Source organism: Perissodus microlepis, chromosome 22, assembly GCF_051167445.1.
Source record: "Perissodus microlepis isolate ML-2025 ecotype Zambia chromosome 22, ASM5116744v1, whole genome shotgun sequence".
Classification (NCBI taxonomy): Eukaryota; Metazoa; Chordata; class Actinopteri; order Cichliformes; family Cichlidae; genus Perissodus; species Perissodus microlepis.
Genome location: NC_140481.1, coordinates 22,771,346 through 22,792,406, shown reverse-complemented (window position 1 = coordinate 22,792,406; position 21,061 = coordinate 22,771,346). Strand labels below are relative to the sequence as shown.

At 39.1% G+C, this 21,061-nt stretch overlaps 2 protein-coding genes across 2 annotated transcripts; one reads left to right on the top strand and one right to left on the bottom strand.

Moving 5' to 3' along the window:
• Window positions 1-109: 109 nt before the first annotated feature.
• On the bottom strand, window positions 110-4,156 carry exosc7 (exosome component 7). The gene is made up of 8 exons (XM_084919474.1): window positions 4,038-4,156; window positions 3,787-3,888; window positions 2,966-3,060; window positions 1,779-1,944; window positions 1,142-1,212; window positions 924-1,047; window positions 688-843; window positions 110-294 (listed from the first exon to the last, which is right to left on the bottom strand). Exons 1-8 carry the CDS (start codon window positions 4,092-4,094, stop codon window positions 190-192), a joined length of 876 nt encoding a protein of 291 aa, XP_084775600.1. The 5' UTR covers window positions 4,095-4,156; the 3' UTR covers window positions 110-189.
• A 664-nt stretch (window positions 4,157-4,820) lies between these two features.
• Window positions 4,821-19,679, top strand: zdhhc3b (zDHHC palmitoyltransferase 3b). Its single transcript, XM_084919336.1, has 7 exons — window positions 4,821-5,220; window positions 10,550-10,881; window positions 12,432-12,556; window positions 13,376-13,472; window positions 14,458-14,539; window positions 14,880-15,010; window positions 16,561-19,679. Exons 2-7 carry the CDS (start codon window positions 10,579-10,581, stop codon window positions 16,717-16,719), a joined length of 897 nt encoding a protein of 298 aa, XP_084775462.1. The 5' UTR covers window positions 4,821-5,220; window positions 10,550-10,578; the 3' UTR covers window positions 16,720-19,679.
• The last annotated feature ends 1,382 nt before the right edge of the window (window positions 19,680-21,061 follow it).

The following is a 21,061-nucleotide window of genomic DNA, read 5'->3' as shown; positions in this document are numbered from 1 at the left end:
ATATCTTCTACAAAGCTTCATCTGTTGTGATTCAGACGCCACATAAAACAATTCCTCTATCAATCTGTGTGCAAACAAAACAACAACAAAAAGTATCTGAAAAAACAAATATAAGCAGAGTACAAATAAACACTTTATTAGAAAATTATGTATACATGTAAACACAAACTTGGAAACAGGAGCGGATTTTTAGCCCAAAAAACCAACTTTCTGTCTCTTTTTTCCGAGACTCTCTTCCTGTTCCAGCAGCTTCATGAGAGGAGCGTGTAGGGCTTTCCCAACTCGTCTGCCCGCCTGCAGAAAACAAGCAAACAAAGAAAGAAAGAAAGGAAATAAACAATCCACCCATTTTCCTGCCACTTATCCAGGTTTGGGCACAGGGCAGCAATGTAAGCAAAGATGACACTTGGCTCTGCCTAGAAATTCTGTCTACAAAAGTAGTGAACTACTTTAGTTAGGTGGGTGAGCAGGTGCCCATTGACTTGGTAAAGTCATGGTTGAAATGCAGCAGCCCAGGTTCAAGTTCAACCTGCAGCTCCAACTCCACGTGAGAATATAAACGATTCCTTTTAACTGAAGGTCAAATGTTGCTGCTTTAAAATGTAAATAAGGTTAAAAGCACAATTTGTTAATTCTTCAGCTGTGCTGAGAGGAGGCCAGATGGCTGAGGAGCAAAGCTGGGCTCACCTCTGTCATTTCAAAGATGCTCTCTGGGTCCAGACTGCCTCCGCCCACCTTCCTCATACACGTGATGGTGCCCTTGTGCGTGACGGAGATGATGAGGCTTGCCACAGAGCAGGCCTTCTCCTGCAGTGTTGCATCCACCACATGTCTGTGTCCCACCTGCAGAAACACAGTGAGCCACATGTAGCACTATGGTGTGGTGACAGTCATCACCTCTGAGTATCAGCAAGTGAGCTCACCTTGCACAAAGTCACTATACAGGGAACGTTTTCTACGTTGAGTCTCATACAGTCGTAGGGGTCGTCAGACAGCTCAATTTCTTTTCCTCCTTCCTCATCGGATGATATGTGAACTTTGGGAATTCTGTCGGTGGAGTAATCAAGACTTTTAGTAAGATTTCATTTGTGCAATATTAAATAAACTGTAAGATGCCAAAAAATCCCAAACAGAGACTCACTTTGTGTTGAAGAGAGCCGCCTTGATAGCTACTGATATGGCATCGTACAAGTTTCCATCACACTGCAGGAGCTGTGGAAGCATAAAAACATGAGATTTGACCCAAGTTGTTTGGATTTATTTGGAAATGTTCAAGCAAATCTTAATACCTCTACACTGCTAACAACTCTTACTATACAAACAGGAAGAAAAAGGTAAATGCAGGAAAACAGCCTTGTCATTTTAAGGATAAAAACAGAAGCACAGCCCATAAGAATCACATCTAGGGTTGTGATGGAATAATTGTAATTATTTATTAGTTTTTTGTGCTAAAATATGTCAGAAAATTGTGAAAATGACTGGTGTAATAAGTTGTCAAAGTCAAATTATTGTCCAAAAATAACTTGTTCTGTCTAAAAACAATAAATTTATTATTGCAGAAGACAACTGTGGAGCAGCAGAGGAGAGGATTTTGGCTGGATCACTAGTCAAAATTCAATGACGCTCAAATGGAGGGCAAAAAAAACTGCAGTCATGGAGAAAGGGAGCTGCAGTGTACAGTGCACTTTTTCTTTATTTTTGCACACTAGAAAAAAATAAATATTAAAAAAGAAAAAAAAATTAGGAAGAAAAAGGCAGCGTTGGACACTACGACTCACCAGCACATCCACATAGAGCACCCAGCAGTGTTCTCCAGCACATATGCAGAGGCTCTTCAGATCGATGCTGCGTTTGTTGTTGAAGACTTTGTAGAGGGTGTTACTCAGCTTCGTGCCCAGCTCCTCACCCCCTCTGCCCTCAAACTCGGGGGTCGCATTGGCCGAACTGAAGAAGAAACAACCCAGTGAAGTCGTACAGCAGGAGCTTATCCCACAGTAAAGCTTGCTAGTCTTGCTACCTCTCTTCACACAAACACGTTATGTATGGTCATATGATAATACTTTCTTTAGTGGACTATGGTGGAAATCCAGGAAACAGATAATGCAACACTACCTCCTGGTGGCAGCACATCCATTAAAACACTCACTTAACTTCAAGTGATTCTTTTTACTTTCAATGTCTTTAAAATCTTTAATTGCTGATGCAAAAATTTTGATTTGAATTCAAGATTTTTCACCTAAACACTGTAAAAAATGACACGTACCCACGTTTAAACCAACGGGGTGTAACAACTCTTCCGAACCACAGCCTGGCTTACCTTTCAACTCCCCACAAAACAAAAAACAAAACAAAAAAACAGTTGTTTTTTTAAACCACATTCGTGAATGGAGAAAAAATACACTCAATTATTCTGGGGTATTTTTTTTGTTTTTATTCTGGGGTATTTCTAGTTCTTTTTATATAACAGCAGCTGTTGCACTTTTACCTATTCTCACGCTGCCAAATAAATTTCACAGTAAATAATGAGAATAATAACTGTAATAATGATAATTAATCAAATCAGAAGTAATCAAAATCAGTACTGAATTTCAGGATTTGTACATGTTTTAGCACCAACTCTGCTGCTACACTATACAGTTTGTGCCTGTCAATAATATGTAAAAATAAAAATAAAATAATTCTGTGATTAACACAGAAAGCAAATTTCGATAATCACTGTGAAGACTGTAGAAAATGCCGTGGGACCTTTCCCCCCCTCTGTTAAATCCATAGTGGCACCTCTGGGCTCAAACACATAACACACCTGATTACAGCTCTCACCAGACACATGTGCTTTAACGTGGAATTACCAGCTTCAAGTGGAATAGTGAAATGATATTGTGGATGTTTGTATCCCTAATTTGGCCACAGTTTCAGAATTGTTATACCCCTCATAAACAGAAATATCATTTAGCAGCATACATACCAATCAACAAAGAACTCCAAATAGCCCTCGGCTGGCACCGTTGGCCTCGGTTTTCCAATCTCTGCCTTAACCCCCACAAGAACCGCTGTGTGCCCCTGAAAGAGAGACAAACCATGGGGTGATATAAAAAGGTTGGTCTGACAGTGGAACCTGGAAATGAGCTTCAACAGCACTCTGACTTCTGAAAAGCGTACTCATGCCCTCACTTCATCTCAGCTTTACTACTAACAGTTTTCATTCATCTGTCAAGTCATTCAGGTTTTGCTTTGCTGACTGTAGCTGGACTAAAACCCTGTGGGAAGCCTCTTAAGTGACAAGTGAGATCACATATCAGCCATTGTGGCTTCCTTACACTGGCTCCAAGTCAAATTTAGATGTGATTTTTAGAATTAGTTTTTGCGTAAATCGTTTAACGAGTCAGTGCAAAGTTGGGCAACTAATTTCCCCAAAGGGCCACATGTGGGACTGTTGTGGAGAGTGGCCTTAGTTAGAATCCCGTTTAAATGGTCTTTGGTATGTAGTCCAATCACATGTGCCAGTGTTGGATTTCTCAAACCCCACTCTGGTTCTTTAAACTATTTGGATTCTCTTTTTCAGGAAGAAGTTGGGACATATTATTTTGAGGCCTTCGGCAGTGCTGTTGTTTGTGTTACCTTTTTACTACAAACCAGCGTTCAGAGTCGTAAATGAGAAGACGGGACTTTGCAACGGCCAAGATGTGGAAAATGTTGAAACCCAAATTGGGCCGTAACTGATTTTTGTTGAAATATCATTAAATTTCAGTCTTTCAGCTGTTCACACATGCTGCCTGATTTAATTACCAGCGTGACTTTGGCGGATCCGTCTGTGTTGGAAACCACATCGGTCTCTATTTCCATGTGTCTGTAGTCCTCGCAGCCTCGTCCATCCACCCTTAAGTCATCCTGAAGACCAGGAAGAAACATGTCAACAGACACAGTGCTAATGCAGCTAGCTTCCTATCGCTAAAGCTCATAAATACATTTAAAATTATTTTAACAGAATAAACAAAAGTCTGGGGCTGTATTTTTTAACATGTTTGTTAACAACTTACTTGTATGCCGTGTAGTATGTACACCTTTTCAGCCTCACTAACTTGCACTGTTGCCATTTTTCAGAAACACTTTTAGCATGTGTGTGTATGTCTGTCGCTTTACCCCTGCGTCATCAGAAGACGACAATGGGGGGAAAAAATCCGAAGGGCATGCTGGTTGTTTGAGTTTTCTAATAATCTTTACAGGTAAACGCCCCACCCAACAAACACAAGACAGTGATCTCCTAAAAACAAAGATATTCCACTGATGTTGACACGAAAAGCAACTTAAAGTTTGAACAACCCTTTACAACAATTTTTCTGCAAGTGCTTTAACAAATGCCACGTATTTTTGGTAATTTTTTTCTTGTGATTTTTTTTCCACGAAATCTGTGAATTTTGTGTGAATTTTACTTAGAAATTTGCTGTTTTTGATTATTTTTTAAAAGTTTCTATGTCCTATTTTATCAAAGAAAATTTGCTATTTTTTTTAATAAATAGATGAGTGTTTTCTCAACAACTGCCAATTTTTGCGTGTAAATTTACTTTTTGTGTCATAGATTGACATTTTTTTGTTCTTGTTTATTGCTTAAAATATTGTAATTTTTGGGGGTTATTTTCCATTTTTTTCCTCTCATTTTTCTCCCCTAGTACAATCCCTTATTTATTTATTTATTTATTTATTTATCTATTTTCCTTACTGACTTAGTCACTTTAACCTTCAGCAGCCCTCACCATCGTAAGGGGGGCGGTAGGATTTTGCAAGGTTTTGATCAGCCCGGGTGAAAGTACCACCTAGAAGTCAACGCTCAGGGCAAAGCGGCCCATAACAGACAGGAGAGGGTGTCTGACTTCCTGGTTGGATCTGCATTTTGTTGTCCTGCTGCCCGCAGAGCTTTCTGGATCTGACGGGAGGAGCGGCAGTTCGACAGCACCTTGTTTCAGGTCACGTTTAGCTGACTGTTAGCGAGGATAATTAACACTTCTTTGAAAACGAGACAGCAACGAGAGCGGGAGCCGAGTCTCTGGGGCCGTGGAGGGCAACTGTCCGAAGATCGGTGAGGTTAGCTGGGATTGAGCTAACGGACGCAGCGGAGGGGCAGACAGGCGTGTGTGGATAGTTTGGGGTGTCTGAACTCTACAAGCCTCTAAACTACACAAAGAGTTCAAGAAGCGTCCGTCGAGAAAGGCAAGAGAGTGCGAGGTAGGCTGTGAAAACCCAGTTTCACTCTGGAAAATGGTTTTGTACATTGTAAGTGTTTCCATTTATCAACTACTGGAAAACCAGTCATCCCGCTCTGTTTCAGCTACCAGTTAACTTCCTGGTTTGGTTTATTACTGCACTTTCCAAAAGATGAGTAGTTATGTCCTATACATCATATATGTTACCATATACACTACTCATCATATCTCTGTGGTGGTTAGATTACCTGAAATACAGCAAACCGTGCTCAAAAGCACTTCAGCCGTATACATGAGCCCAGAAACACGCTTATTTTTTTTCCTCCTTAGTGCCTCTCAGGTTATTCAACATATTTTAGCAGATGTCTGTTTTTTATCCTCGAAATCAAATCGGCCAAAGACGAGCTGGAAGGACCAGTCAGTGAATCTTGTAGTGGATAAACAAGTAATGAAACTGCTGTCTTGCAGTTGCCATAACATTAAATACAACCATTATTAAAATAGCTTATGTCATTATGAATGGCTTAATAAAATAAATGTCATATGACAAAACAAGATAGCTCAATAAGATACAAAAAACACAGTTAGATAAGAAATTAATGATATAATATAAGAGTGAAACCAAAGACAGGTGACTGAAATGAAAAAAGGTGATCATCTCCTCAGAGTTGCACTTTGTCGTGGAGTCAGATATATTGGTGAATAGTCTGTTCTTGATGATTTATTGGAAGGAGGATTGACTTAAATGTTTGAGATTTTATACTCCTACTGACAACTCGCATTCACCCAGGGTCTTATTCTGTTCCACCTTTAACTCTTTTCGTAGCTCACATCCACGCCTTTGATGTATTTAGAGTCACCAATTAAACATACATTAGGTATAAATGAGAGCAGCTAAATAAAAATACACAACAACAGAAAGAGCACGTTAACTCCACACAGAGAGCATCCAGGAAGTCTTGAACCCAGGAGCCTCTTGCTCTGAAGCAGTTGGGTCACACCAGATCCAAAGAGGGCAGGTTTTGAGACTTTTACCTACCAAAAGTGGTCCAAAAACAGGACAACAAGTGATAGGTGCTCAAGCGTAATGAGGGCTGTGATAGAAAGTTGAAAGAATACAGAGTGCATCCTGATCTGTGGCCACAAACACCTGAGTGTTAGTATAGGACTACAGTGCAAAGGAGAGATGTTTTATTAAACACAAACAGTGTGTGTTAATGAATATAGATGTGAACATGCCACATATTCAGTTTACAAATGTAATTAAAATTAAAATCTTAAGTGTAAGAAAGTGTTTCTTTAGTGTAAAGAAGTCCATTTTAAAGCGTTCACCTTAGCTGAATTCAATATTTCAAAAAATCTGAAATGATAAGCTAAATTGAAAGGCACCCTTTTACCCCACTCCCTTAAAAATAAGCCTACAACACAGGGTGTCATTTCATGTTAAAAATTCACATGTGAAACAAATAAACAACCTGAGGTGAACTTGAGAAAAACGAGTGTAGTGTTCTACATTCGTTTCACACCTGTACAATAAATATGCCATCAGTAAAATGAGTAACAATTCATTTTTTACTAAACAAACTGGACAAATTAATGGCTTCTGTGCAATTTTCACTCTTTGTAAAGCCACCTAGTGGGCCAGACTGGACTCTGGACCTGCTTTAGCCAGTAGAGAGTTCGCTCTGTCAGTTTAAAGACCATCAACAGCTACTCCGTGAGCAGTTTGTCGTGTCTAATGTGTCTCTTCTGCCACTCTGCTTCAATACAGGGACAGCAGTATGTATGTGATGATAAATAAAACAATGTGTATCGGTGTCATAATCAGGTCATGTTTGTTTATGCAGTAATAATCCCTGAAGCATCACATTAGTCTTGAGTGAAACAACCATTTTCAGTTTTTTAAGTGGCCCGATGAGACTATCAGTAAAGTGGAACTACATCAGCATGTTAACTGGCTGTTTATCCCAGCAGGAGGTCCTCGTGCCGCCTGCCCGCTCAGCTGCCTCCTTCACTCGGTGGTGTAATTTATTTTACAGCAGGGTATCAAAAATACCTGTGAATCATGGAGTGTTTTAGTGTGCTGCATGCATTTTAAATGAACTTACCTTTACTGTGTTAAACATTTTCACATACTGTATCTACTGTATCTTCCGGATCGTCTTAGACAAGATTTTGTTGTGTAAAGTGTTTCTGTTCCATTCAAGTTGGTTTTCCTCTCTATACAAGCAGCTATTCACTGACAGAAATCTATAGACTCATTCTGCAGGAGAAACTATTGTCTTAATTGTCAATGAACTCAGCATCAGTAGTTAGTTTCACTCCAGGGCTTTCTTGCCTATTTCATTGTCTTGAGTTTCTGTCTTTTTTCATCATCTCCATTTTCACTCAACACTGGTTTCATTGCTGTTTCTAGCTGTTGTTTCTAATGAAGGGAGTCGTTTTCAGTGACACACCGGCCATGTGTAAGCTTCCTGCATCCTGAAGCAAGTTTTACTTGAAACTCGGCAGGTGGACTTCCTCCACCCGTCAAGCCAAATACGCGTCAAGTGAGTCACACGAGTAAACAACACGTGGTTATTACAGGGACACTAGCATGTGTACTCAAAATTCATTTAGTACTCCAGTAGAACACTTAAAAACAATCGTTCATCTAACCAGAGTGAAGTAGGTGAACTTACAGCTTATTTGCAGCGGGGGAAGTAATCTGAAACTTGAACTTTAAAGAAAACAGTTCCCAAAAATGCTTCAGCTTTTTTTGTGTGTGTCGCTTTGGAACAAACTGTGTTGCTACACCTTTGCAGCCACAGTTACAACATACTGTAATATAGGAAGTTGAATATTGAATATAAATGATGAGAAAAAAGCAAGTGGTTGGTCTGGAGTTGTTTCTGGAGCAAGCTAAAGACCCAGAACATTAGGAAATACCTGAATGGTAGGTTTTAAGTGAACATCGGGCCAGTTTGTCGTGAACGGCACATTTGTGTCAATTCTTGCTGACCTCAAGAGCCCTGGGAATAAATTTGCTAAACATAATTTTTGTAGCATTATAGAAAAAATACAACAAGTGTATTTGGCTACTGAATGAGTCTTTTTAGATTCTGTGATTTCATTTTATTTATTCATTTATTTTTTGGAACAAAGTTGTATTATTTACCAGTTTCAGTGTACACTTTGTGTCTTTTGTCCTGTATTCCTCATTTCACCCCTAGCCAGTTGCAGCAGATGGACACCCCTCCCTGAACCCGGTTCTTCCTGTTACTGGTTTCTTGCTGCTAAAAAGGAGTTTTCCCTTCCCACTGTCACCAAGTGCTTTCTTACAAGGGGGTTGTCTGATTGTTGGGGTTTTCTCTGTATTATTGTGGGGTCTTTACCTTAAAATCAAAAGTTGTGATTTGGCACTATATAAATCAAATTGAATAAATTTTCAGTAACACCTGGAACAAAAATTGACTTCTTTTGACTGGTAGTTTACGGTGACAGATTAGTATTATCTGATGACCACGTTGAAATAAATCTCTCAAAAAATTATTTATTCAAATAAAGAGTAAAAATTAGAATAGCCTAAATGAGCGCACAAAACTATTTTAAATACTTGGTGCTGCTTAAAAATGTCACTGCTGATAGATGCTGTGTGACATTCTTGGGAAATGTAGATGTGCTGGGATTCTTTCCTTTATTGTGATCCACAGCTTGACATGGTGGTGAATGTTGGGTACAGAGTTTTGTTTGTCACCATGCCATCTATGCCATTTGACATCTGTCCAACTTTGGCTTTAGACGGATTGATCCTTCCAGGAAGCTTTTATTTCACTTGCAGTAATGTAATGACTTGTTGTCAACTTGAGTGATGTTAAATTCTAGCCTGGTCTCATTGCGAAATGGTCATGAAAATGATTTTGTGTGTTTTGTTTTTTTTGTAAGTGTTTTTCTTTTTCTTTTCACATGCACGGAGACAAACTGTCCACTTTACTTTGTTATGTTGCAGTCAGCAAGACTTTGGCCAGTCCTGAGTAAGCAGGATCAACTTTGAAACCAGTATGTTTCACATTTGTGCTGCCTCTGTTTTTGAGCGTCCTGAGTAGCATGTGTCGCCATGCCAACCTAGAAAACTGAGCATCCTTTTGAAACGTCCGACTCGTGTACTTTAACCCAGATGTGATCTTTTTCTAAACCTAATCAAATAGTTTTCTTTCCTAAACTGAACTAGGTCATTTTTGGTATTTAAACAGAACTAATGCTACAGTCACACTGGGGAAAACGGTGATCTGCTCTGTCTGGACCCTCCCTCACACATAGACATGGTGAAACAACGAGCATAGGAGAAGAAACTTTGGCACCAAAATGTAGTAAAAACTGATCCGATTAAAAGGTTAAAAATCATAAATCCATTTTGGTTTTGATTTAATTTTGCTTTCCTTCTGGACAGTGATGGAATCTGAGATTTTGTCCCAGTTGTGCTGTATGTTTTTATTCTGATTAAATTTCTGTCCTCTGGGAAGCTTGTGTAACTGTCAGGATCATTGGACAAGCCTTAATTAATGTGGACATAAAAGTGAGATTAGACTATCATTCAGTTAAGTCTAATGGATAGATCGAATCCTTAGTTACGCCCAAGCAGTTTGATTGCTCTAATTTTAATCTTAAGTTTCAGTGAGGAGAAGGGCATCAAGGTTCCTGTATCCTACAGGAATCAGCTGTTTTATTTTAGCCTTCATGTAATACTGAGATCTAGTTATTTTTGACAGTTTGGCCCCTTTCAAGTCACATCAGATTTTTGTCTACACACACACAAACCTGCTTGATGACTTATTTATGAGCCTCGTCTCCAGACGGATCTGGATACACACACGCTTAAGCCCCAAGCAGAGCAGGACAGCCGTGTAGTCTGTTTTGTGGTGAAGCATTGTTTTGTGTTACCTTTAAGGCCAAATGCTGAAACTTTGCTGTGAGAGGATGCATGGATTTTCTTGGCGTTGTGGTTATTTATATTCCTCGAGGACCATGCAGATGCTGTTATTAGTCTGTTTACACTGACTCTTAATTTCTGTGGGACACCACTGTTACAGCGAAGTATCAAAGTAATACAGTCAGAGCAGAAAAAAATAGTTGTTTGATAGAAAATGAATCCAAAAAATAAATCAAACGTTGTTTTGTTCAGCTTCTCTCCTGAGATAATTTGAATTTCTGTGTGTGACAGAGAGAATAATCCATATTGAAGGTGATGGAAGTGAAAAAATAACTGTATGGCAACTGTGTACCATCCCTCGCATAAGTCCCTAATTCCTCTTCTTCTTTCATTTTCTTCCCACCGCTCTGTCCCCCCCTCTTCCTCACCATCTGTCTCGCAGTATGTGGTTGGAGCCACAGGCGCTGTAGGATGAAGAGCCCGGCGCACCGCACCAGGGACATTGAGCGCCAAGCTGGCTACCTGAAGCGCGAGCACTGCACCCCTCCTCCACCGCGCACCGGCTCCGACACCATGTGGTTCATCCGCGACAGCTGCGGCATCGTGTGTGGCATCATCACCTGGCTCCTGGTCTTCTACGCCGAGTTTGTGGTGGTGTTCGTCATGCTGCTGCCTGCCAAGAACGTGGCCTATAGCCTCTTCAACGGGGTGCTGTTCAACGGCCTCGCCTTCCTCGCCCTTGCTTCCCATGCCAAGGCGATGTGCACAGACCCGGTCAGTCAGAGCTTATTGGTCCACTTTATTTGCTTGTAGGATGCGATACTGACTGTCTGACTGGCACTATTTATCCTCTCTCGATTTATTAGTGCAATAATTTAAGAGTGTGTTCCTGTTGGTGGGCTTATAGTAAATATTTGACTTGCAACAGTTGGGGTACTAAACTTTTATTTCTGTGCTCTTTTTCTTTAAACTTCCACAAATTCCTCCACACTTCTCTGACACGTATTTTGCAAATTATATCTACATTTTATTAGGTACACTGGCAGCTAGGAGTTTATAATATATGCTTATGAAATGCAGCGCTCTCCAAACTTTGTGGTTTTGTATCCTTTAATGTATAGCTGGAGCCTATGGTATGACTCACATGCTTTTATTTAAAAAAAAAAAATAAAATCTAAACTACCTATAACTTGCAGCAGAAATAGAAGTAAAAAATAAAATAAAAAATTTATCATATTTCTGTTATAGAACCAATTTAATTCTTATTTTCCGCCACATTAATCATCCCCTCAGTGGATCCCTGATCCTTAGGTTGTGAGCCCCTTAATTATTCAACAGAATTTAAACTGTAGTCATATCAGATATAATAAAAATGTCATTCACGTCATTCATGTCTAAAATGTCATTAGATACATTTTTCTTATAACATCCCACAAACATTACCTTTTTTTCTCTCCTTTTTTTTTTCTTTTTTTTTTTTGCCCATCTGGCTTAGTTGTATCACAGTCCATTGACTTTCTTGGATATCAGGTGCAAAATAAATTATCTTGGGTTCTCTCCTAGTTTTTCACTCTGAGGAAAGTCTTCTTTGTTTCCCCTATTAGGCTCTTGGATAGTCTCACATAACCCATAAAGCCCTACTGAAAAATTTGACACTTTAAAATGAGTTTAAGGCCCCACCCGTGAGGGCTTGCATGCACTTTAGTGTGGGGTGGGCTTTGTTTTAAGTCTAATCTCATTTTTAATCTTCCGTTACTGTGCTTTAGTAATTTTTTATTTGTACTCTTCTTTATGGATTCAGTGGCTTTTTTTGTTTATCCCTTTCAGTCTAGCTTTACTATTTCTGCAAACCATTTTTTTTTTTTAACGTTGTCTTAACTTACTTCTAATTGTTACATAGATTTGGATTTGTTTTCTTTATGTGCTTTGTTTGTTTTTTGATTTTTTTTTTTAAATGCTTTTGTGTTTGTCATGTTTTGTCTATCCTGGGCTTGGAAGCCTCTTGAGTCAACTCCAGCATTTGTAATACAAAGAAAGTTCAGCATAGCCACAATATCTATTCCTTATCTGGTTTCACTTCCCCTAAAATCCGCAGACAGGCTAAGCGGGTCACATGAAGGTGATTACCAACTCGATAAGTCAGCCCAGGGTTTCCCAATCTAGCTATAAGTGCGTTTGGCTGGAGAAGCACTTTTTAAATGCACTTTAAAAAATAAAAGCCATCTTGCCGCCTAAGGAAATCATGTACCCCCGAAAGAAATCATGTACCACGTGTAGAGTGACAGAGCAGAGCTGACTTCTCTTTTCATCTCTCTCCTCCTCAGGGTGCTGTGCCTAAAGGAAACGCAACCAAAGAGTTCATTGAAAGTTTGCAGCTCAAACCAGGACAGGTGGTGTACAAATGCCCCAAGTGCTGCAGCATCAAGCCAGACAGAGCTCACCACTGCAGGTACAGCACTGTATGAATCTGTGTAGTATAAGAAAGGGTACACTTCTCATTGCAGATTACACATTTTGGGAACAAAACAAAACAAACAGGAATCTGCTGAAGTCTGCACCTCACGGAGGAAAGTCCTGATGCAACTCTCCGGCTGGGAACGTCACTCCTCCTCTGTGTTTGTTCCTAGACTGGCTCTCCTGCGTCTTTCAGCTGTGTCACATTTCCCTGCAGACTCTGCAAGTTGATAATAATAAGGACTTCCCTCTGTGGCTGCTCAGTGGTTTCTCTGGGATCTCAAGGCATGAAAAGTGCAAAAACACCTCCGATTAATTGAATTGTGAAGCCAGTGAGTCAGCCCGTCTCAGAAGCAAAAATGGCAGTTTGATTCTTTTCAAGCTGAATATTATGAGTCATTCTTGAGGGTGCTTCAGATGATACAGTGCAGTGACACAGTTATCTCTAACAACCCAAACAAACAGTATATTACACACAGAATGGCAGCTTTTTAAAAAGAGATTTCCCCATAAAACAAAGCGCCCAGGCAGCTCGAGTGTGACTCTCTGCTTTGTCTTATGATAAATTATGAGTTTCTGGCTTTTACTTGAGTTGTCAGCCTGCTGCAGTTTTGACAGATAAATAACCCCCAGTCTGCAACTGCTATGACAGAGAGCAGCCTGTTCATTTTCTCAGAGTTGAGTGAATTATGCTCCTTAAGGTGTTTGTGTGTGTGTCTTTTAGTGACAGTTGTTGTGACATACCAACACCCACATTTGTGCATTGCACGACTCCCTCAGGTGTGCCTATGATTAATTTATTTTGTCTCCACAGTGTGTGTAAACGCTGCATCAAGAAGATGGACCATCACTGCCCCTGGGTGAATAACTGTGTCGGAGAAAACAACCAGAAATACTTTGTCCTCTTCACAGTGAGTCTTTAACAGCAAAACGAATATTAGAATCCACTTGAAAATATTCATAATAACTTAATAATAACTAATAATAACTCTTACATTATCATGCTCACACTTATACTTGCTCTTGGGTCGAATGTCATAATATATAGGGTGCACCCACCGGCTACTTTAGTAGGTATACTGGCTTGGACCCAGTTTTGCCATCAGAACTGGCCTAATTTTTCATTGCACATATTCAGCAAACATAGGAAACATTGGATAGAAATTTTGGTCTATATTGACATGATAGCATCACATTGTTACTGCAGATTTGTTGGCTTCACATCAGTGATGTGTATCTCTTGCTCCACCACATCCCAAAGGTAATCTACTGGAGTGGGAAATGGCACTGAAGGCCATTTGAGCACACTGTAACTCATTGTCATGTTCAAGAAACCAGTTTGAGGTGATATGAGCTTTGTGACATGGTCACATTGTTAACTCTGCTCTAAGCCTACCATCCATATATGACAGCAGAAATTGAGACCAAGACCAAGCAAAGTCTTTCCAATCTGTCTGTCCAATTTTGATGAAGACATGTAAATTGTAATCTTAGTTTCCTGTTTTTAATAAAAGTGGCACCCGGTGTGGTCTTCTGCTGCTGTAACCCATGTTGTGCATTCAGAAATGCTCTTCTGCACAACTTGGTTGTAACCAAGTGGTGTTCATTCGTGGTTATTTGAGTTAAAGACCTTTAGACATCGGACACGTAAAATCCAGACTCCCTTTTTCTTAATCCAGCTGTTCACATTGACTGCGTAATTTTGTTTAGACGAATTTGTGGCAGGTTTTTTTTTTTTTTTTCGAACATAGTTTGATTTTTTTTTCTTCTTCTTCTTCCCCCAATTTGCCTGTACGCCTAAATGCATTTTATTTTGGCTTTCCAAATTAAGACCATAAGTGAATATGAAGATTATAAAAATGAGATGACTGACATTACATTTGTGTTTGTTTTCAGATGTACATTGCACTAATATCCTTCCATGCGTTATTCATGGCGGCCTTCCATTTCGTTTTCTGCTTTGAAGAAGACTGGGCGAGTAAGTGTCTGTCCTGTAATATAGTAGTTTAGTATAGGAACCAATCCAATCAGTAAAGCTTGTGACTAAGATGTAAAATGTTATGCATTAGAAGACTAATGTGGAACTCTTTTCATAGTTGATTTATTGTCTAAGCAAACTTGGCACATTCTCTGCACTGACAAGCTATGACTTCTCTATTTTTATGCAAAATGTGAGGGGCAAGCCTCTGATTGGGCTAAGTGAGGGAACAGGGAACCTTGACGTTTAAGTCTTTAAGTCTGTTTAATATCCTTTCTGGTTTCCAAATTTTAGGTTATTTACTTGGTTTAACATAAAAAAAACCTCCCTTTCTTTCCAGAGTGCAGCAACTTCTCTCCACCAGCAACTGTCATCCTCCTCATCCTCCTCTGCTTTGAAGGTCTCCTCTTTCTGATCTTCACTGCAGTCATGTTTGGGACTCAGGTCCACTCAATCTGCACTGATGAAACGGTGAGTAAATCCAGCAGGGAATTTCACCACCTTACCTCTCCTCTGCACACCTCTTGAAAACTGAATTTCAGCTACCGCCGTGTCAGCAGTCTGACATGAGGTTAAGTTCTCATGTCAGAAACTTTCCACCTTGCTGAAGAGCCTTTAAAAAGAAAGATACTGGATCCTTTTCAGCTTGATGTGGAGAAAGTGCTGGCCTGGCTCTGACCCTTGTTTCTGCAGTTTCTACTTCACCTCACAGAGAACATTTCTCTGTATAAAACTGCAGTTAGACTCTTTTTAAAGTTTGACTCAACCAGAAACATTTTGTTGTTTGTCTTCAGCACAAAGTTAAGTGGAAGTAATTGTTACATCAGTCGCAACTGATGTAAGTGTAGGTGACCCCATTGACCACATCTTTGTTATTAAGGAAACATGATAATTTTTATCAATTGTAATGTTTTAGAAGAAAAACAGCAACCGTTTATTGCATGAGATTATATTTATTGATTGTGCTCTCTAAAGCTACTTATGATCAGTACATTTACTCTCAAGAAGAGAGAAAAGGTTTTATTGTCCATACTCTTAAAAAAGGAAGTATTTTCTCAATCTGTAAAATGTAATATTAGAAATTAGAGAAATACTGTACACTAGTCTTAAAACCCCCCATAAATTCATGATACAAAGTTTATTTTGTCATATACTGGACCTTAGTTTAGCCCCTCAGTTCATCCTCTGTGAAACAGTTGTTTTTAGTTTTTTTCCCCTTTAAGCTAACTTTCTTGTGATTGGTTGCTCCTTGCAAACAGAAAATTTAAAGTCAGACCTGTGTGCCTGAGGGACTGTACGAGGAGATCTGCTCTCACTGACATGATATGAGAGTTTAAAGAAATTACTAAAACCAGAGATTTAGAGCAGTCTCAACTCTGAGCGTAAACTGACCTCATTATTTGAAACTCTGGCCATGATTGATATCCGTCACTCTTAAGAGTACAGAAAATAAGGAAAAGCATGTCTGGTCCTTTAAAGAAAAATTGTTTCTTAACAGTGTGAAGACCAGCACCAGACTCGGGCAGTTTGGGGTCGAGCCTCCATAAGATTTCCCAATGTATATATTATATATATAAAATTCTTCCTCTACCCCCCCCCCCCCCCCCCCCCCCCCCCCCCCCCCCCAATTTTTGCACACACTTGTATAACTATGCATGTGACAAATAAAGAATCTTGAACCAAAATAAACTAAACCTGTCTATTAGTTCGTCCTCCAGGTGGGTTCAGAGTAATGCATTACTGCCAAGACACCCACAGCTCTGACTCACAGACTTATCACTACAAAGAACTGTCAATTGTAGTGTTATATGGCCTCCATTTGTTGACTGTGTTGGTTTATCCTGGGAGCTTTCTTAAATGTCAGGAACCACTGAGAGTGAGTCACCTAAGACCTGTGAAAGGAAAACAAAACAATACAAATTGTGATTCATTTTTAATCCCTCATTCAGCAGCTGCATGTTTCAATGTTTTGTATCAGGGCTGAATTTAACTCACACTGCGTTGCTTTAACATTTTTGCAGGGTATCGAGCAGCTGAAGAAGGAGGAGAGGAGATGGGCCAAAAAGTCTAAATGGATGAACATGAAGGTGGTGTTTGGCCACCCATTCTCTATAGCCTGGCTGAGCCCCTTTGCAACACCTGACCATGGAAAGGCAGATGTGTATCAGTATATAGTGTGAAAGCTGGATTCTAAGTGTCTGCGGACATAGACTGATCACTCTTGCCTGGAGCACAAACTTCTCTTAACCACTTCTAAATTTTCTTTCTTCTAGGAACTATTGATATTTCAGGGTGTTTTGCTGTAAAATGTGTTTTTCCTTTTTAAATTTTGCCGTTGCCCTTCCCCCGTTTTGGTGCTGACTGAGATTAACGAGGTGTAGCTGCACAATACAGCGCTCTTAAGCTACGCAGCAGCATCTTGACAAGAAGCATCTAATGAGACTCTGGCAAAACACAACAAGAGACTAAGTTTTGCATTTGCTGGAGTGAATATGCCTGCAGTATCTTCAATCATCTCCTACTTCTAAGATTACACAATGTGAACTCAAGTCCTGAATATTTCTACTCAAAGAAGCGCAGCATGGTTGCCACAATGAACACCTGGTTTTGTCTTCCTGTAAAAAATGATCCTTTTTCCTTCATTTGCTTTATTAATGTAGTCGCGGTAGTCTTTTTGCTGAATGCTGCGGATGATTTGCCTTAGAACAGAGCATTAGCGAGCAGTGGAATCTGCTTTTTGTAAAGCTATTTCTATTTATTTGCCTTAATGTGACAGTTCAGGCTCACACTTGTTAATGCTACTTGTTTTCTCTTTTTGATGCCAGAGAAAAGTAGGTTTGTCCATTTCATTTTTCTTTTTCTTGCATTACTGCAATCAAAAGACAAATGTAACGCCAAACTTTTCTGGCAAGAAATCACATTTTGGAAAAGTTTTAAATGTTTTTCAAGAGGACTCTGAAAATGGAGAACAGCAATAACCTCACGGTGGCTGGTTAAAGTTATAACCCTTAAGATTTCTGTGCTACTTGGTCAGTTTATATTGCACTAAACACTCGCTGAGCAGTGTTTGTATCTGCCCACAGAGCATCCAGGTAAAACAAGGTTTCTTTTCATTTTCCACAAGTAACCTGAGTCTTGCAGCGCCTATCTTCTTATGATTTTTTTTATTTAAAACCAATCCAGCGTCACAACATCTAGAAAAAGTCTGATCGGGTCGTGAAGGTTAGATCATAAAATGCTAAGCCAAAGGCAATTTGAAGATTAAACTCTGACAATCACTTTGCGTTAGCTTCACAATAAAACTTCCTTTGTGTTTGGCCAGCAGAGCATGTAAGAAATGTTGCATTAGATGCATCTTAAACAGCTGGTACAGATGCTAGCACTGACTGAATTAAGCACTTCCACTTGCTTATGCTGGCAGTTTAAATTGTGCATGATTAATTGCATAATGTAAGACTAACAAAAAATCTGCAGCTCTGCCGTAAATATTACCTTAACTTTTCACGCCTTTTATTTTTTGATGACCTTCATAGAAATCATCAATATGTGTCTTACAGAGATGAGATTTAAAGGAGGAATATTGGGAAATTTATGTTTTTAAATACTTTTTTTTCCCCCTTTCTTTGAACAAGTAATGAATGCCGAAAGTTTAAACTAAACATTCAGATCACCTTCTAATATTGTGAAGGTCCTCCTCGTGTTGCCAAAAATGCTCTGACCCATTGAGGAATTAATACATGACCTTTAAGGTGGATCTTGTGGCGTCTGGCAGGACAGCATTTGGGTCCTGTGGGTTTCAGGGTGTGGCCTCCATGGATTGGGCTTGTTCCAGTCACATGATTGGATGCTTGATCCACTTCTGATCTGGGGAGCTTGGACTCCAGGTCAATGCTTTGGGCTCTTTGTTGTGTTCATCAAGCTGTTCCTGGATGGTTTTTACAGAGGGGTCGGGCACGTTGGCATGTTTGTGGAGGCTGTTTTGCTGTAACATTTAAGTGGGTGATACATGGGAAAGTAACAGCCATGTGAATGCCAATCTTCCCGGGTCCCAGCAGATCATCTCACGTTAATAAGATGAGCAATGCTAATTACTTGGTCTCTCAGTGATTTTAATGTTGTGACTGATTGGATTATAATTGAATAGCTGTGTAGAATTTTATGGCAGAGCTGTGTTTAATTACATTAGACTACCTAATAAGGTGGCTATGTAGAAAAGCAGTTAGAGAACGTAAATAAACTGGATGTCAAAATGTTGTCCAAAAATGCTAAAAGCGTAAAAACCAAAAGAGTTCAATTTCCTGAAAAGCTTAAGGGTTATAACTTTAAAGTCTGATACTAGGCAGGTAAAAGTGTAAGATACTTACAGTGACTTCCTGGTCGAATATAAAACTGAAGTTAAACCAGCATCCTTTTGAACTTTAGTTTCATTTGCTTTGTAACAATCACCAGCTGAGACAGAAAGTCAGGGAATCAAGCAATACACGTTGCTCTGTGTGTGTTGACACTAAGTGTATTTTACTTGCTCTCAGTTGATGGAATTCGCTTGTGGTCTGGTTTGTCACAGATTTTCATTGTAATTATGTTTTTTGGAGGCGGGAGCTCAGAGAAAATGTTCACTCGGGCTGGAAGTGTGTAACTGTCACAACTGTGGATTTTAATGGAACACAGGAAACTTTAGATTTTACTTTTGAGGATGAGAATCTGATGCAGATAAGAAATGGGCATCTTCAAAGCATTTAACACTTAAATGCCTTTGCCAGAACGTGTTATTAAAAGCCTTACTCGAGTTAAAAAAAAAAAAAAAACATGATTTAGAGGATGATGAAAAGATATTATAAATATATGTGTTGCCAAATTGAAGGCTAAAGGAGGGGAGGCAAGGATGTAGCCATTAAAACAGTTGTCAGAAATTAGATTTTCTTAGGTTTTTAAATGTTGTAACCATTATGTGGACACGGAACAGGTTTACACATACAGCACACCAGCTTTTTTTTTTTCTTCCTCTCAAAAATGTTCTGTGGTCGGTATGCAAACTTATTTGTCTTATTTACTGTGGGCCACGTGATTTTTGTTTTGTTTTTCTGACCATTGTATTTGTTTCAAAAGATATGAAATAAAATGTATGACTATGGATATTTTATTTACTGTTTGTGTAATCTTGTAGACATTTTTGATGCAAAGATGTTAGTGATGGATAGTATTGATGCCACAATTATTATTTAACAGCTGATTCTTCATTACAGAAGCTTCTATCTAAGGCTGAAAAACATTTTCAAAAATGTGTTTAACATTAAAACAGCATAACCTCACACACAAATACTGTAAAAGCGTAGACCTAAAATCTCATATCTAAACTGTAATGTGTAATTATATCAACAAAGTTGAAGTTACAGACTTGATTTGCATTTATTTAATTAGAATTCACTTTTTTAAAAATTATTTGTTTACAGCTCAGTATTTTGGGAAGGGTTAGTGTGAAAAACAATGGAGGAAAAAGTGGTGACAAAGTATTGGATATTTGGTTTGAAAAGAAGTCCTGCCACTTATCAGTTATGTAGACATTTTCATGGTCCAGCTTTAATTATCCTTTCATCACGGTCAGATATTTTATATAATTTATATCTAATGGTGTCATACAAATATACATTAAGAATTAACTCACTAAACTATAAACTGTCTTTTCAATTAAAATGTATTCATATAAATTTGAATAGAAACATTCAAATTCCCCTATTGTTATATAGCGCCAACCTCAAACAGTCGTCAGCTCAAGGCACTTATAACAGCGGTCGGTTCCGTAAGTCGTTTGGTACCGGGCCGCTAGAGTTGAGGCTCAGCTGTGAAACTTGTGTTTTTCAGGGGTTTTGTCAGTTTTTATCGTTAAATCTGTTTCCCTGGGTCTTTTCCCGTGTATTATGAGTAAATTTTCTTTTTGTTGGTACCGGTAATGGTTTTATTTTGTTGTATTTATCCGCGACACCTTAAAGGCCGGTCCGCGAAAATATTGTCGGACATAAAACGGTCCGTGGCGCAAAAAAGGTTGGGGACCACTGACTTATAATGTATAATAAGGTAAAGACTCTAACATATTAGAAAGAAACTCCCAACAATCAGACAGTTCTTCATTAGCAGCACTTTGCAAAAGTGAAAGAAGAACTCCCTTTTGACGGGAAGGAGACCTCAATTTGTGCAATCTGTGTAGAATTACAGATTTTCATCATTTCAAAACCTTCAAAGGATGAATCACATCCGTTGAATTACAATCTGAATGGTTGCTGCCTTTAAGTTTTAAGTGTACTTTTGCAGATTTCATGAAGGGCTGTTTTCCATTTTTACTGGAATAAGACTACTTAAAGAAAGGAGGCCAGTCTAACAGAGCACACATCTCATTGTGTAATTAGATGTAAACTAGCTCGAGGACAGCACTTTCTCCAGCCCCATTATCAACAGTAATGCTGCTCTTTATCGGACACTGCTGTGGTTGAATTTCCTCCTCTCTTCATGAAAACGCACACTCCCATT